We start from the raw sequence: 16,868 nt of genomic DNA on the forward strand, positions 1-16,868 counted from the left end.
TGTAATGATTTCTGCTTTCCCGCATGGAACCTGACCGATACAAACATCTTCTCAAAGCTATAATCACACTGTTTATACGAGGCGGATTCCACATGGCTGATGCAGCACAGGCTGGGTGGGGCGCTCTGTGAAGTGCTCCTATCTTTTAAAAAGAGCTTTGGAAAGTCTCCTGCCTGTCCAGACTTCTTATCACTAAGCCTCTCCACAGTGCTTCTATTTTTGGCTTTCTACTGCTGTGCGCAGCTCGTCCTTTCCAAAGCATGGCCTGCTCTGAGCTCAGAGTTTCCTACAGTGGGAAGCATCTGGGCATGGCTCAGCTATATCCTGAGCTTTATCCTAGGGCTACACGGGGCCAGCTGGCTGGTGTACTCATCTAGAGGCCCGAGCAAGGAGAAGCCAGCTCCTACTTCTGATCTTTTTCAGTGTTGACAGGACTTGTCTCTTGAGGCTAGGGCGCCAAGGCCCCTGTTTTCCAACTAGCTGTTGGTTTGGGGCCCCTGTCATCTTGAAGAAGCCATCTCCGGTCTCTTGCTGTATGGCTCTCCCACAATACGGCATCTTTGAAGCCACGCAGCAAGTCTTTCCATCCAGCTACGGCAGTCTTGTATAACAAAACATGATCAACAAGGTGACATCTGATCATACGTGCCACTGCTTTACTGTTCAGAAGCAAGTCACAGGTTCTACCAGCACCCGGGGGCAGGATGGCACAAGGGGCGTGGCTCACTGGGGTTGCTCTATTATGTCTACCACACAGGGGGCCAGATGACCACCCAATGATTGAAACAACATGCCCAAACACAGCGGATTCCTTTCAAGATAATCTAGTCATGCCACATTAGGTTTTAGGAACAAGAAGAGCAGAGAAATCTAGCTAGTCCCCTCTTGATGATACATAGATATATTAACAGAATGTTCCAGGCCGAGGCAGGATGGAGACTCATAGAAGCCTCATGGGCGTTCATGGGAGGAGCCTTCCCTTGAAGGCACAATTGGTCAGAAGCAAGTGAACTGCACACAGTAGGCCTATCAAATGATCGGGAGGCCTGGAGCTATGCAGGTGGCACCACGAACACACACTGAGTGTTGAAAAGTAAGTATTCCAGTTTTAAACATGAGGTCTTTGCTCCCCACCCTCCTTCTGTACACTTCTCCATCCTAGCTGGCTTCCAAGGGGCCTCCACGCTGGGAATGCTTGGAGGACACCAAGGAGCCACTCCCTGCTTCACCCCACCAAACAGTGTGGTCAGGGCGGAAGCCACATTAGGTTTCTTCCCTTCAGCGCTCCAAAGCTCCTTGTTAAACTTCCTAGCTGCGTCCAACTTCTCCTCCTCTCTCCTCTTTGAAGTGGCCAGCCGGGCACTCTGAAATTGTGCAGACCCGTTAAATTCCACAGCGGCAGGAGGTCCTTAGTCCCAGGTCCTGTGGCTCCTCTTGTGCCTCTTCACCAGCCCCTCTCTCCCAGGGAGCTTTACACTTTGTAGTTTCAGCTTTCCAGTATAGATGAAATCTCCAATTCCTGTCTCCATCCTTGATTGGAGACAAAGGATGAAAGAGCAAAGTTCTACTTTCAGCCACGCCCCTTCCCATCAGTAGCCTGGCCAAGGTCAGGTTCCAGTTTTATCCTACTGGCCTTTCATGTCTCTCTAATGTCTAGGCTATGAAACAGGAGCCAACGAAGTCTTCCTTGAAATAAATCAGCAACTGACACAGAATCGTGACAGCCTGATCATTCTTTTCTTCATACCCAAACTCCTGCTTGGCTTGGCTTGTATGTTTTGTGCGCACTATGCAGACTCACAGTTCTCCTGCCTTTCTTTCCAGAATGTTAGGATTATATGTGTGTGACATCATACCTGACTCAGCATGTCTAGCTTTTCTAACCAAGCTTCCATCAATCAGCCTTCCTGGTCTCCCAGGCTCCCATACACAGCAGCCTAAGGCCATCTGAGCCTTCACTGTGCTCAGCTTGTCCGTTCACTGGCTCCTTTCACAGGAGATCCCACCTGACCCTGCCTCACTCTGGACTGAGACATTGCAAAGGAGGTTGGTGTGACGGGATAGGGATCAGGTTGCCTGGATTCAAACCCAGCTGGTCTACGTCTCACTATCTGACTGTGATTCTCATTGCTATGATCGGAAAACATGGCTAGAGCATCTTCACGGATGAAAGCTTTATTCTGGCCCACAGCGTGAGGGGATACGGTCCATCATGGCCGGGAAAGCATGGCGGCGGGTCACACTGCGTCCACAACCAGGAAGCACAGAGAGTGAACGCTGGCTCTCAGCTCGCTCTCCCCTTCCTATTCAGTCCGAGATCCCAGGCCACAGAGCGGTGCTGCTCATGTTTTGAGTGGATCCTCCCACCTCTGATTAAGCCAGTCTAGAAACTCTCCCAAGGGCATGCCCCGAGATTTGTTCCCCAGGTGACTGGAGAGCCTGTCAGGTTGACAATCAATACCAGCCATCAGGCCACAGTGGGCAAATTTTGCTACTTCCTGTGTTTCAGCATCATCAGGTGCAAAATGAAAGAAATAGAGTTTAAAGAGCTAGTGCACACACACACATACCATACCACAAATCACACACACACACACACACACACACACACACACACACACACACACAAAATGTGCCTACAGCATTCTTGGTAATTATGCCTCACAGTTAGAAAAACAGATGTTGAGGAATTGTTCACCAATTTCACTGCCATAGCTTAGTCATGACACCATAGCTCATCAAATAGGATTAAGAGTTATTCATTTTGACCAGTGTTTTACATTTTACTATAATTATATATTAAGTCATTATAATATTAGAAAACAATCTGTTTCCAAAAACCTTTTTTCCTATTTTTCTCCCTAGCCAAATTCTATACCAGTCTTCAAGAACCAGGTGAAGCACAACCTCTTTGAAGCTCTTTTCTGTCACTTTGACCAACACCAAAGTCTCCTTCCTGAAAGATGTTTGTGCAGTAGGTTCACACTCTACAAGGTCCACACTCTACAAGGTCCACACTGTACAAGTCCACACTGTACAAGTCCACACTGTACAAGTCCACATTGTACAAGTCCACATTGTACAAGTTCACACTGTACAAGTCCACACTGTACAAGTTCCACACTGTACAAGTTCACACTGTACAAGTACAAGTCCACATTGTACAAGTCCATACTGTACAAGTTCATACTGTACAAGTCCATACTGTACAAATTCACACTGTACAAGTCCACCCTGTACAAGTCCACATTGTACAAGTTCACACTGTATAAGTTCACACTGTACAAGTCCAAGTCCACATTGTACAAGTCCACACTGTACAGGTTCACACTGTACAAGTTCCACACTGTACAAGTTCACATTGTACAAGGTCCACACTCTACAAGGTCCACACTCTACAAATTCACACCGTATGAGAGCCACACTGTACAAGTCTACACTGCACAAGCTGCTCCTGTAGGTCAGCATGTCTACTGGGGTCTCCAATGGTCTCTGTCTATAAATAGCTGTTTGCTTCCAGGACTGAGTTCTGTCCAGGTAAAGAGCCATAGCATAACACTGTGGTGGAACACAGCGGCAACCTTTATTACTGACAGAGTGGAAGTGTGGAGGCTTACTACAGAGTGTGTGTGATGTGTGTGGTGTGTGTGTGTGGTGTGTGGAGTACAGAGTGAGGAGCAAGCCCACTTCGCATCACTGGAAGAGGCTTTGCCCTCTCTTCATGGGATGCACTCAAAGTCCATCCACTGTAAGCACACCACCTTGCTTCTCTAGGAAGAATAAGAACAGAGAGAGGAGAAGCCAGAGGACTGTAGGGAAAATTCTCTCTCTAAAAACCAACACTTAGGGCGAGGGCCTATTCTTGCCCACATGGGCTATAACCTCTTGAGTCTGTAGTACACAGAAGGCCCTTAACAGTTGCTGGATGATAGGCCCCTTATCTAATCACCCGGGAAAGGACACACATTGGGGAGCAGCTGGCATCTACACTGCTGTTTTATACTGAAGAACACAGCTCCCACTGTCAATAACCGAAGTCCAGTCTGGACTCAGAGTGCCTGCCTTCAGACACCAACTTCACACTGTCCCGACTGAATTTTAGTGTAAGACTCAGAAGCTGGCTGCAAACCAGCCCCATAACACCCGTTAAAGGGACGAGTTCTAAGTAACAGCTGGAGCATAGACAACGTCATTAGCGATGGTCCCGAGACAAGTTCCTTTTGGACAGAAGGGACGGGGTCTTATAGTGTAAAGCAGGCAGGTCTCAGATTCTCAATCCTCCTGCCTCAGTCGCCTATGTGCCAGGAATTACAAGAACACACCATTAGGCCAGACATACCAGCTCTCAGAGATGACCAGGAATCCTGTGAGCGAGCGGTTGGGTAGGACTGCAAGTGGACAGAAAGAAGTCTTCCCTTCTCTCTTACGCTACGCTGAAATCTTTCTCTGGAGGAGCAGATGGGATCTTAACCGCTGAGCCACCGCTCCAGTGATGAAATCTTTCTCAAGTAGTGGATATTGAGTTTAGAGCCTCGCACATGCTGGGCAAGTGCTGTACTCAATACCCCAGCTCATTCTCTCCCTCTCCCTCTCCCTCTCCCTCTCCCTCCCTCCCTCCCTCCCTCCCTCCCCCCCCCCCTCTCTCTCAATCTTGGGAGACTCTAAGTTGCCCAGACTGGCCTTGAATTTAGCATCCATCTGTCTCAGTGTCCAGAGAGGTTGGGAAACACAATCAGGGCCAGCCAAAGTGATTTTATTGTGTAAAGCCCAATCATTGGTGCAAAAATAATCTCAATAGCTCATGTTTATTTGGGGAAAAAAAAAGGTGTTTGAGTCTCTTATTCTTACATGGCTCTTGTAAATGCTTGTCTAATGAAAGGGTAAGAACCTTTCTTGCACTTTATTGTTTCATGAGGTTAAGAAAAAGGTATTAAAACACTGTCTAGATATTAATAGTTGGCTTCATAGCTTTATAGTGCATTTTTGTGATTAATTTTAGTTGGAGTTCCAGACAGGAAATTCTAAAAAGAAATAGCTGTCTCTAAGTTGTCTTATCTGTTGTCCACTAGAGGGCACTATATCTTCTTTTATCTTTTAACGGAGCCCAGAGTGAGCTGTTTCCCAAGGGTCTGACCCGTAGGGACCAGGTCTGAAGGCTGTTACTTCCTCCCTCAAACTCATTATCCTGGAAGTATCTAAAGTCAACGATTTCTAATTAATCTCATGGATGTTCTGTATTTGAAGTGACTGTCGCCGAATCTGGGGCTTCCTGTGGGTCAGGTGAGGGAAGCGTAGCTCAGGAGAATGTGCCATCCTCTGCACATCACAGCCACCAAATGAGGTGAGGCTGTGAGGCTAGATCAGAGTGTGGAAGAGAAAAGGGCTGGTTTTTTTTTTTCTTGTTTTGGTTTTTCGAGACAGGGTTTCTCTGTGTTGCTTTGGCTGCCCTGGACGCGTAGACCAGGCTGGCCTTGAACTCACAGCAATCCACCTACCTCTGCTTCCCGAGTGCTAGGATTAAAGGCTTGCACCACCACCACCCAGCTGAAAAGGGTTGATCTTAATGTTGCCCAGTTCACTAATTTCCTGACTGGAGAAATGCCTCATGGGTGTTCTGTTCCTTCATAGGACATTTGAAGGTTCGTTTTGATGATGGGCAGTCAAGGGGACTCAAAGACCAATAACAGCAACAGCACTAAATGTAATTTCTAGCTAATCAGATTCTAGGCAAACAGCTGTCTAGAATTGTCCTCTAACCTAATTTGTCCCCTCCGTTTCACTTGAATGTGACTAATGGGATCCTCACTTGGTAAAAGCTGTGCTTGTGACTCAGACCTTAACTACCAAGCTTTCTCTGATTGTTAGGACACAGTGGATATGCTTAGGAAACTGGCTTTTTTTTTTTTTTTTTTTTTACATGCAGCATCTAGGGGTCTTGATAGTATGACTTCCGGCATGAAGTTGTGCCATAAGGATGTCCCACCTGCCCACAGACATGGCTGCCTTTGGCAGTAACATGCATTCAGTTTATCCCACATGATGATGAGGTTGATGATGATGATGATGATGACGACAGCAACAATAACTCTCTTGAAACTGATTGGTCATGCACTGCATGCCACCATTTCCGTAAAGTTCCTTCCCGGTGTTGCTCTCTATCTGAACTTGCTTACTAAGATCACCACAAGCTTAGAGGAAACATTACAACCCTATACTCCCAGGGGAGTTCTGTTTCATTCGTTGCTGTTTTTTTTTTTCACAAGAAGATGGCAAATGAACCGTTCATCCTGATTGCACCAGTTACAGGTAGGAAAAGCATCCAGAGTCACCTGGCCTGAGGCACACTCTAGCCACGCCCACAACCCTCCTCAAATACTAGTGATGAAAACAACGGATAAAGAACCTATCAGTGGTGACTGTTTGATACGGGACAAGAACTCCAACGTGCAGCAATCTCCTCATTAGTGCCACGAAATGTGAGGGCGGGGAGCGAGTCTTTCTCCTTTAGAATCTAAGAAGATGAAAGTGTGTGAAATTCACAGAAGCCCGAACGTCGTGCACGCTCACTTCAGCTGACCCAGACTTGGAGCCCGTTGCTCTGTCTAGAGGCGACCACCAAGTGCTCTGATTTCCCTTCTCCTCCGGGATCTTGGGAGCAGCTGCCGTTCCTTGAAAGAGCCTGCTAATGCAGATTTACCTTTTTAATCAGGACTTGAGTCTAGTGGCAATTCAGTTAGCTAATTCCATTAGCTCAAAAGCCTCTACGAGAGACTCAGCACACAAGAATTTTAGCTGCGTCGGTAGAGCAGCCCGTCGTCGTGCAGAACCGTTCTCCCGGGCTATCAGTGTGAGAGGTAAAAACCTGTGTGCGCGCGGAAGGCTGACGGCACCGTGGATCCTTTGCTGGCTCCGTAAGGTCGCAGGGCCCTCTCCTGGACAGCCCGTGTCTCCACAAGCTTTTACTCTGATAAGGTTATAATATGAAGTGGCAGTTACTCTGGGGGACTCTACATCTACTTCTTAAACCTCAAACAAAGTGATCACAATATCTTTACCATAGTCTTACATGGGTTTTTTTTTTTCGTTTAAATTAACATAATGCAGGTTAACGGGCAGGGAACATACAAATAGACTAAATATACATATTGTAAGAGTCCTCCTAAGCCAATGAAGACACAAGACAGAAATGAACTCCTCTCTCCTAAGTAGGACAAATATGATGAAGACTAGTGTGCAAAAACACAAAAAGGCAAGGAGGCTGGAGCTAGGCTGGGGAACGGCACAAGGATGTGCATCAGCTGACCGGTTCCGATAACAGGTTTGCTTGTGCTGATGTCCGCTGGCCTCCGCTTCCCACCCGTGATAACAACAAACTCTCTTCTGGAGCAAGGAGCATCTTTCCCCTGTGACTGTCACCTTTCCTGCTCTTAGAAGACAGACAGGGGTAGGGAGATGGCTCGGTGAGTAAAAGCACTTTGATGTGCAAGCTCAAGGACCAGAGTTCAAAGCCCCAGAAACTACATAAAGCTTGGTTGGCACTGTGGTGCGTATCTCTAATGCCAGTGTTCCTATGGCAACATGCAAGATGGAGACAGGAGAAACCTGGGAATCCCCTGGGCCAATTAGACTGGACGTGAAACAGCGGACAACAGAGAGACCCTGTCTCAAACAAGGGGAAGGCAAGGACCAACACCCAAAGTTCTTTCCTGATTGACGCACACAGTCACAACTCTGTGTGTGTGTGTGTGTGTGTGTGTGTGAGAGAGAGAGAGAGAGAGAGAGAGAGAGAGAGAGAGAGAGAGAGAGAGAGACAGAGACAGAGACAGAGACAGAGAGACAGAGAGACAGAGACAGAGAAAGAGACAGAGAGACAGAGAGAGGTCAGGTTTTTGTTATCTGTTGTTTTTTATGTGTTCTTAGTTCAAAATGACATATTCCCTACTCTTTCAAATGGAATAAGTGTGAATGAATGAAATAGTCTTTGCTCCTCTGGGACACACATAGCTTCACACTGTATTGTATTGTAATAAGCAGTACAGTTACATTGTATTGTAATAAGCAATACAAAGAAATCATTCTTTCCTTTTACCCAGTTGCCCCCATGGATGGCATCTTGCAGTGTCATGGTATAATACTGAAACTGGGGTATTGACTTTGATTTGCTTGTTCCGAACAAGACACTGAGTGCTCAGACACTGTGAGTGCTCAGAAACCATGAATGCTCACACTCAGTGCTTGCTCAGACATGATGAGTGCTGAGGCACAGTGAGTGCTCACACTCAGTGCTCGCTCAGACATGGTGAGTGCTCAGCCATGGTGAGTGCTGAGGCACAGTGAGTGCTCACACTCAGTGCTCGCTCAGACATGGTGAGTGCTTAGCCATGGTGAGTGCTGAAGCACAGTGAGTGCTCACACTCAGTGCTCGCTCAGACATGGTGAGTGCTCAGCCATGGTGAGTGCTGAGGCACGGTGAGTGCTCAGACACAGGGAGTGTTCACACATAACAGTTGCTGAATGAAAGCTTTAAAAAGTAGTTTTTAGTCCGTCTACAAGTCTCTTGAATTCTGCTCCCTTCACTTCTAAACAACACCCCAGTTTCATGATTTACACTAGCATGAATTACGTAGAGTGTGTCAGGCTTTTAGAGTGGTCTTAGCTGGCCTATCGACTAGCCACTGAGTGTTTCTGGAGCGGGAAAGTAAAGAGACAACCGATGTGTTCTCTGTGTGACTTCTAGAAACAAAACGAATATATGGTCACTGCTTTCTATCTTACCAGGGATTTGTTGCACAGCTTTCTAAAATCATCTTTTACCAAGGATACTGCCATGCCCAAAGACCATCTGAGGAGTGCTCTCTTACGGGACAATGTGTGCTGGGGGTGGTGTCTGTGACTGTGGTCCAGGCTGGCACCTCCTCACGTCTATGGTAAGTTTGTGTTTCAGGGTGGTAGGCTGATCTGCAGAGGCTTGCGGTTCCTTCTTCACGGCCCCCTCCCGTTCTGTCAGGTACTCTGCGGTAGGCCATAGCAGCCCTGCGATGACCTTTACTCCGTTCAACCCCTTCCATCTTAAAGCAGCTTCTAAATTCAGTTTCCCATTTCCCCCCAAAGTGGAGCCTACACACAAACTTAAAAGCTTATCGCTCTTAACGATGCATTTGATTTTTAACACTTACCTAGTGCTTACTTTAAAAATCTCTTTGGCTCACTCTCTTTGCTTCCTCAGCAGCTGGAAGCTTGCTAGTCATTAACTGTGACCCCCGTTTGGTTCATCTGAATTTTCTTTCTCCTCCAACCATCTCTGGTTAAAAAGCAATAGCAGCGCAGCAAGCAGCTGCCGACCACAGGCGCCCTTCAGTTCACGTTAGTGCCAGTAGGTCATCTCCCCAGGCCACATGTTAGATGGAGTGGCCAGCCACCCTCCCCGGCCTGGGACACGGGGCTTCGTGTGTAAGCTCCCAGTGTAGCATTGTTGGTCACTAACGGCGCCTGTCTGGAATAATGGCAGATTCAGAACTGAAAACCAAAGGAGTGAATAAGTGAAGAAAGGGGAAGCAGAGTGGCAAAAACACAGGATAAAAAGGACTCATTTATAGAAGACGATACCAGGAAAAAAAAAATCAAAATAAGAGAAGTCAGATCCTGGACAAATGAAACCTATTTAAAATATTTATAAATAGTCTTGGGCAGAGTAAAGGTGTAAGTGTGAACAGATGGAGAAGAACTAATGTGTTGATCCGACGGTAAGTGTGTGTAGTAGAGCGACCGGAAACACCCTTCTACGTGAGGTTATATCTTTTAGGAGGTCACATCTCTTTCCTGGAGTACAGTATAAAACATAGCTTTGGATTACATTTGGAGAAGAAAAGGACCTAGTTCCATGAAATTAATTTGCATTTTATATATACCTTATACACATAGCCTGCAGGTAGTTTTATGTGCTGTTTCTGGTGTATCAATATTCTGACAGCAACTGCCGCATCTGAACAGTTGTAGAAGTTTTCTACTTGCAATGCCATGCCAAGCACTCCAAAGTTTTCAGTCGTAGAGGAATTCAGATTGGTGGTGCTCGACATGAGCCCAAGAGACTGCTTCAAGGAGGAGAACTAGAAGGCAGGGAAACTCTCTCACCCTCCCTAATTTGTCACCTGCTTGCTGTCATCCAGCAGGTTACGACAGGCTGAGGCCACAGTGTTAGGGCAAGAGCACAGGAGAAAAATGCACGGTGCACGATGAGACTCACAGGTGGGCAGAAGATGTCTACTGGGTCCTGATTCTAACTGAAGACGTTCTGTGTGGAAACAGTGTTTCCAAAAGGTGGCCCTGACTAAACATCCCTTCACCCCGGTGCTAACGGGTCATTCCTTTACACTGGCCACCCGAAAGTATGATCTACAGCTCATTTCTTGTCACAGGAAAGCTTTTCCTCTTTTTTGAAGAGATTTACAAAGCATAGTATTTTATAGGGAATCTGTAGTGTTTTTAAAATTGTACTTCAACACGCAAAATAAAAATAAGCTATAAAAGTTTAAAACTATGATACTCATCTCCTATGAAAACAGTCTCATTTAACGTACACTTTCGTCTTTGAATCTTGTGGGGGATGTGTTTTATTAATCTATATAGGAAACACATCGTACAAATATTCTCAGAAAACATTTGAACTACACAAAATGATGCCTCATGTTTCTTCAACTCACACGACGTGTTTTGTACCAAGGGTTTGACACCGCACATGAAGACTAAATATCCTGGTGAGTGTGGAATGTCCCGGCTTTAGCACTGTTAGCTTTTGAGAAGCCCTTTAGGGTGACCCAGGCTTACTGGCCACTGTATCTCTACAACTCATGTAATCTTCAAAACAGTTATAAACACTGTGTATATTCTGTACATGTGTTAAAATACCAGTTGGCACCACACAAACATATAAAATAATTACACAATACAAATTTGAAATGTTTCAATGAAAATGTCAACTACCCCGATTTAACCACTACCTGCTATGTGTGTATCAAATGATCATTGTGTCTCACGAATTTGTACAATTAAAATATAACAATGACCAAAACAATACTCAAATGCGTGACATAGGTACTACAGCTGTCCCCAGTCCAAAGATGGGAAAATCAGGTGAGCAAACTGCCCAAAAGATCCCAGCCTAGAGACGGCAAACTTGGATCTCAAAGTCCTGTTGGCTTATGTTCGTTTGTTTTCAAAGTCTGCGTCCCTAATTGTTCTGGTCTTGGCCATGAAGCTACAGTAGTTGAAGGTTTCCTTATTTTGCCCTCATCTCTGGGATCAAGTTGTTCTATGGACTTTGTACCAAAAAAAGAAAAGAAAAAAGAAAAAAAAAAGCTATGTCAAATCCGATGTCAAATTAAAAAGAGAAAATCAGCTACACAAGAAACTAGCTGTATCTCATTCAACAGCAACAGAAAATTGAAGGCGCGTTGAGTTTTCCAGAGCTTTGAAATGTTATTTTGAGAAACAGAGGGCGTTGACCTTGGAGAGAAAACACAAGAGAGCAGAGAAACCCAACCCTGTACGGATCAGTGGAAGAGGCGGCACAGGAGACGCCAGCCAGCAGCTTGCGGAGCAGAACAGCACCGTGTGTCTCAGGGTGCCAGGATCTAACTACCCAAAGCCACAGAGGCAGACAAGGGCCACTCCTATCTCAGCTTATTGGTCCAAGACAAACCCGGGGCACTCTGTTCTGGGGGAGCAAGAAGATAACTACTTTTTTGAGGAGCTAGGGTCTTGAGAACCTTTTTGGCATCTTTAATCCATCTTTCTTCCTTACCGCATGGGAAATAATGAGAGCCGGAAGAGTCATGTCAGATTTTCCAAAGCCCTTTTTTATGGGCTGCCTCTTGAGTCTGGAGATGATTCACCTTGCTATTGAGAATCTGCCAGACTGTCTTCAAATGTGAGTGTGATTACAGACGAGAGGGGAGGGAGGGGGAGGGTGGAGGAGTGAGGGGGGGGAGGGGAGGAGTTTACTAACTCCGTGGGAGGGAAAAGAGAAGTCTTAAATATCTTAAAGGCACTTCTGTACTCTATTTTAAGAGGTGCCAACTGAGAAGGGGAGAAGGGGAAAGCGCTACTTTTAGCCACAGCTGCTTCAGCAGCGGATGGAGCCCTTGCGAGGAGTGAGGACGGCTCAGCACCGCTTGCCTTCCCGTGAGCCTCTGCTTTCATTCTGTGAGCTGCTACATCCCACAGGACAGGTCAGCCCTCGGGAAGAGACCGTGCTGCTCTCAGGATACATCAAAAAGAAGGAGAGGAAAACAAAAGGCGTAGATGGCTTCAAAACCCACACGAACAGCTCTGTAGAGCCAAACTAGACGGAAGCAGAAAGCCGTGGGCGGGCCTTGTGCTGCACTTTCATGGCTGCCTGCGAGGGGAACAGCTTGCTTCGCTGTGTGTTTGAGCCTCTGGCCCAAAGCAATGGTGCCAACCAGTTGTAAAGTGAAACCTCCAAAACTGTGAGAAAAAAAAATCCATCTTTTCTCTTTTTAAATCGATTTGCTCAGGCCTTTTGTTACAGTAAATGAAATCTTAACACACACCCTGTGTACCTGCTAGATTCCTTCCAAGTGGAAATGACCAGTGTCAAAAGGGAGTTTGGATTTTACCCATAATAAAGAAATATGCCACTCTAGGGACGGGACTCATGTTTCCTGTGTGAGATAGGATGCAACAGAGGATGGAGCCCTTTCTGCTCAGGGAAGGAAACATGTCACTCCAGGTTCTCGAAGAAGGAGGAGGAGAAAAAGGAGGGGGAAGAGGAGGAGGAGGAGGAGGAGGAGGAGGAGAAGAAGAAGAAGAAGAAGAAGAAGAAGAAGAAAAAGGAGAAGTCACTGGGCTCCATGCCTGCTTGATGACTGAATCTTTGATGTTGGCAAAGTCACTTAAGGGCAGGATTTCTGAAATCCCTACGTGAAAAACCAGCGCAAGGGCAATACACAGTTCAACCACAGTGAGGGAAAGCAGCTTTACAGTTGACGAGAGAGAGGAAAAAGAGAAGTGCTCCAAGAAGAGACTTGATATCCTATGAGCATATACAGGGGGAGGAGGTCCCCCTCAGTCACAGTCACAGGGGAGGGGAGTAGGGGGAGAATGGGAGGGTACAAGGGATGGGATAACAATTGAGATGTAATATGGATACATTAATAAAATATATTTTAAAAAAGAAGTGCTAACTGGAGATGTGTTGAATTTTCACTTTTTGAAAGAAAAAAAGTCCCCACGGAGAGAAGGGGGGTGTTATCTGGAGAAAGGTCAAGACCAAATGAGAGGCCTTGGGGGCTATTTGTTTCTCAAGACACAACTGGCTATGTAGTTACTCTGATGGCAATACTATTTGATGGGACTCAGACTGTGGCTCCCCTTTAATCCTGTCAGCAGATATGGTATTCCATGTAACACCTGTTTGCTTTGCTGTGTCCCACTGCTGGTCTGTGGGAGTCAGTTTCTCTAACAAAAACATCTCCTCCTAGACTTCATGCTCCAAATATCAGCTACAGACATGAAGTTCCTATCAACAGACAACTTCAAGATCCTTTCAATGCTATTAAAAAGCAGTAAATGAGCCAGGCGTGGTCACTCATGCCCCTGTCACTCATGACAGAGGAAGGCGGATCTCTGAGTTCCAGGCCAGCCTGGTCTACAAAGTGAGTTCCAAGACAGCCATGGCAACACAGAGGAACCCGGTCTTGAAAAACATTAGCAGACAAACGGTAGCAGTTGTCTTTCTCAGGTCTTGTTTTGTTTCTAGTTTCTCACTCCATGTCTTCCCTGCTCTAATTTGAATACAGGGAAGACAAGACAGAGGAGCACAGTGCCAGCGCTGACTGCCTCTGCCAGGTGTCCTCCGCTCTCTGGGTTCTATTCTTAGCACTGTCCTGGGACTCCTCGCCAGCCCACAGCCAGTGCCTAGCCAAATGAAAGCAGCCACTTTCTCCTAAGGAGTACTTTGAGTGTGCAGAATGAGATAGCAAATATTCTAAATGCCTGGGAGCAGCTGTTGAGGGCAAACTTCCCAATGCTGGAATTCTTAACGTCTACCAGCTCAGTCTCCGAGCCAAAGCAGCAGTTCGGGAGAACAGAGGCGCTGAGTTGTGGAGAGCATGCGCAGTGCGAACTCACAAGGCCGCTTGCGCTAGGGCCCCTCTGATTAAGACTTACTGGATCCAGCAATGCAATGTTTTACTTTTCTACACCTAACTTACGAGGCAGTACAAATGACAGGATGACAAGTAGTATACACTGTCTACGAGCAAAGCTCCTGGTAGGGTTCAAAGTTTAGATTTGGGGGCAAAAACCTGAGCAAGGCCTATGGCGGAACTTTTTAAAGCTAAGTATCTGGAAATCTCTACTGATGTTTAGGGGAGCAACAACTGTAGTGACTCCTAACTAGATTCAGACCCAGTCCCCAAGCTCGACATGCCTTAATTAAAATACACAGAAATAAAAACTTCTCTCAGAAAGGGGCCCCCCCCAACCCTTTCCAGCAGTGCAGAAACTTTTCATGAAATGAGTTCAGAATAGAATCTCTTTACTTAGCATGTCTGTTTTGCCCTGGCTCGAACAAACTGCCTCTCGGGAATTTTAGAGTTACCAAGGAAAAATGCTGGATCCCCTCTCCTGCCAGCTAAAGACTGCTAGTGTTCTGGCGATCCTCTCGTAAACGCAGCATCATTTTGAATTGCACAAACACCTTTGAAAAACCGTCCTCTCTGGCTACCAATGAGAAAGACAACCTCCACATACCAGGAACTGTGGATACATTTTTTTAATCCTCATAAAAGTTACAGCAATCCATCTAAAAAAAACATTAAACATTCCCCGGTTGTCACTGGCTTTCATCTTCCTCCTGTGGTACGAGCAAGAACCAAAAAGATTTCACACGGTCCCTAGTGGGTCCTTTACTTCCACCACCAGGATTCCATCATGACAGAGGATGGCAGACAGATCTTTGGTTTCAACGCCATCTGGCAGTTTGTACTGTCTGGTGAAACTCCGTGATATAAAGCCGTGCTCGTCCATTCTGGCTCCATGCTGTGCCTTGATCAGCAGCCAGCCCTCGAAGGTTTGGATGATGATGTCCTCGGGAAGGAACTGGACCACATCCAGCAGGATCTGGAAGCGGGATTTGCCTTCTCCAGGTGGCTGCTGCGTCTCGGCGGAGGCTGGGTCTTCCGTGAGAGCCCGCGGCGTGCCTCTGGCTTGCCTCAGGTCCTGGATGGTTGGCCCCGGCAGGGCGTAGAGCGCGTGATCCAGTCTGCAGTCTTCCAAGCCTCGAGCTTCAAACTCCTCCTGATAGCGCACTGGGGTCTCAATGAGATGCCGCAAGATGATTTTTGCCATAGCAGAGGCAACCCCGGCGTTTAGCAGCTTCCCTTCCGTGAGAGTCCAGCCCCTGGTGTTGCCTGAGAGCTTGCTTGCCAGTCCCAGCAGCTTCGTTTATAGCCCTGCCCAGGCAGCGGCTTAATTGGGTCCGGATAGCCCAGCACACTTGCTCTTGTCTTTTCACACACACACTGACAATGAATGGCTATTTATAGCCGCCTCTCCGTGTTGCATTTAGCTCCCAGCCTGCACAAGTGCGCCAGGCAAGGCTTGCTCTTACCTTCTCCCTTAGCCTTGGCAGTCCTGCCTGCCTTGCTCACCCCAAGAGACAAAGTGGAACCAGAAACAGCGCTTCAAGATCTCTACGTGTGACCTCTCCCCGTGAACCATGAGGTGTGCAATCATCTCAGCACGAGCTAGCCGGGCCTCTCCCCTTACCAGAAAATTCCCAAGAAGGGGAAGATCTTTTAGCTGAGGTGTATGAGAAATAGAGACACGTGCACCGTCCATTTCAAACAGCCAATAAACTCTAAGCACGCATCACTTTTCTTTTTACTCTTCTGTGCTTAAGGGACAGTTGAGCCGCATCAGCTGGTTTTTGTGCCTTTGACTCAGCAAAAATAAGCCAGGGTGACTAAGCTAGAAGAGTGTGAAACTTCAGAGGGGGACTGAGAAGCACAGGACTGACAGAAATAGTCTTAGCAGAGGAAAAAAAAAGTCAAAGTTTTGGGCTATTTCATATTAAAGTCCAGAAAACCAAGGGACTAATCTACTTGGTTCTGTGCTATTGAATGGGCAAAGATTACAAGTTGTTTCTCAACGAAAGGATCCTTTATATTAACTTTTCACTGGAAAAGAATGAGTCAGCTGCTACAGAACATCTCCAAAATATGCTATATAAAAATAAGACCTGGGTGCGGGCCAAGTGCTCTACCACCCAAGGATGTCCCTACCTCGTGGCGTAGCTCTGCCTTGCAGGCGACCTTCAAGGCTTCTCTGCTTTACAGCTCAGCGATTGACTACCGATGACTCCACACCTGGCTGTGTCAAAGACAGTCTGAACTTACTGTTTACGCCATCTTTATTCCCCTTAAGCTGTCTAAAGTTTGACATGATCCTGTCAGCAGAAAGGAAGGGCAACTAGTTGTTGACTTGTTTGTCTTGAGCTATCTTAGGAATACGTGTAGGGTTTTTCTAAATTCTTGGTGGAAGCCATGTTACTCTCAGGAAGGCAAAAACAAACTGTAAATTTTTTATGGAAAAAGAGAGAGGGAATGATGGGGATATTGATCTGGAGAGAGACTACAAAGAATCTCAGGTGCTGTGTACTTGTATAGTGGCCTGTGGATCTCTATAGGGCAGATAGGCACATGTGTGTCTGTGGCATCGCATTCTCAAGAGGAAGATGGAAGAGGACTAGGGTGGAAAATAACCAAAAATATTCCTAGAGGTGGCGCAAAGGAACAGTAATTCAAGGATGAGATAGTGTGTAGTCTCCTTTGCTTACCTAGGCTTCC

At 46.5% G+C, this 16,868-nt stretch overlaps 1 protein-coding gene and 1 long non-coding RNA gene across 2 annotated transcripts; one reads left to right on the plus strand and one right to left on the minus strand.

Moving 5' to 3' along the window:
• Positions 1-11,377: 11,377 nt before the first annotated feature.
• On the plus strand, positions 11,378-12,674 carry LOC311608793. The gene is made up of 2 exons (XR_014783167.1): positions 11,378-11,926; positions 12,067-12,674. It is a non-coding gene; the product is annotated as an uncharacterized lncRNA (long non-coding RNA).
• Positions 12,675-14,779: 2,105 nt separating this feature from the next.
• On the minus strand, positions 14,780-15,797 carry HSPB3 (heat shock protein family B (small) member 3). Its single transcript, XM_084800818.1, has one exon. The coding sequence runs from the start codon at positions 15,367-15,369 to the stop codon at positions 14,905-14,907; it is 465 nt and encodes a 154-aa protein (XP_084656944.1). The 5' UTR covers positions 15,370-15,797; the 3' UTR covers positions 14,780-14,904.
• Between the last annotated feature and the right edge of the window lie 1,071 nt (positions 15,798-16,868).

The sequence above is a fragment of the Acomys minous genome, assembly GCF_964271855.1.
Source record: "Acomys minous genome assembly, chromosome: 11".
Classification (NCBI taxonomy): Eukaryota; Metazoa; Chordata; class Mammalia; order Rodentia; family Muridae; genus Acomys; species Acomys minous.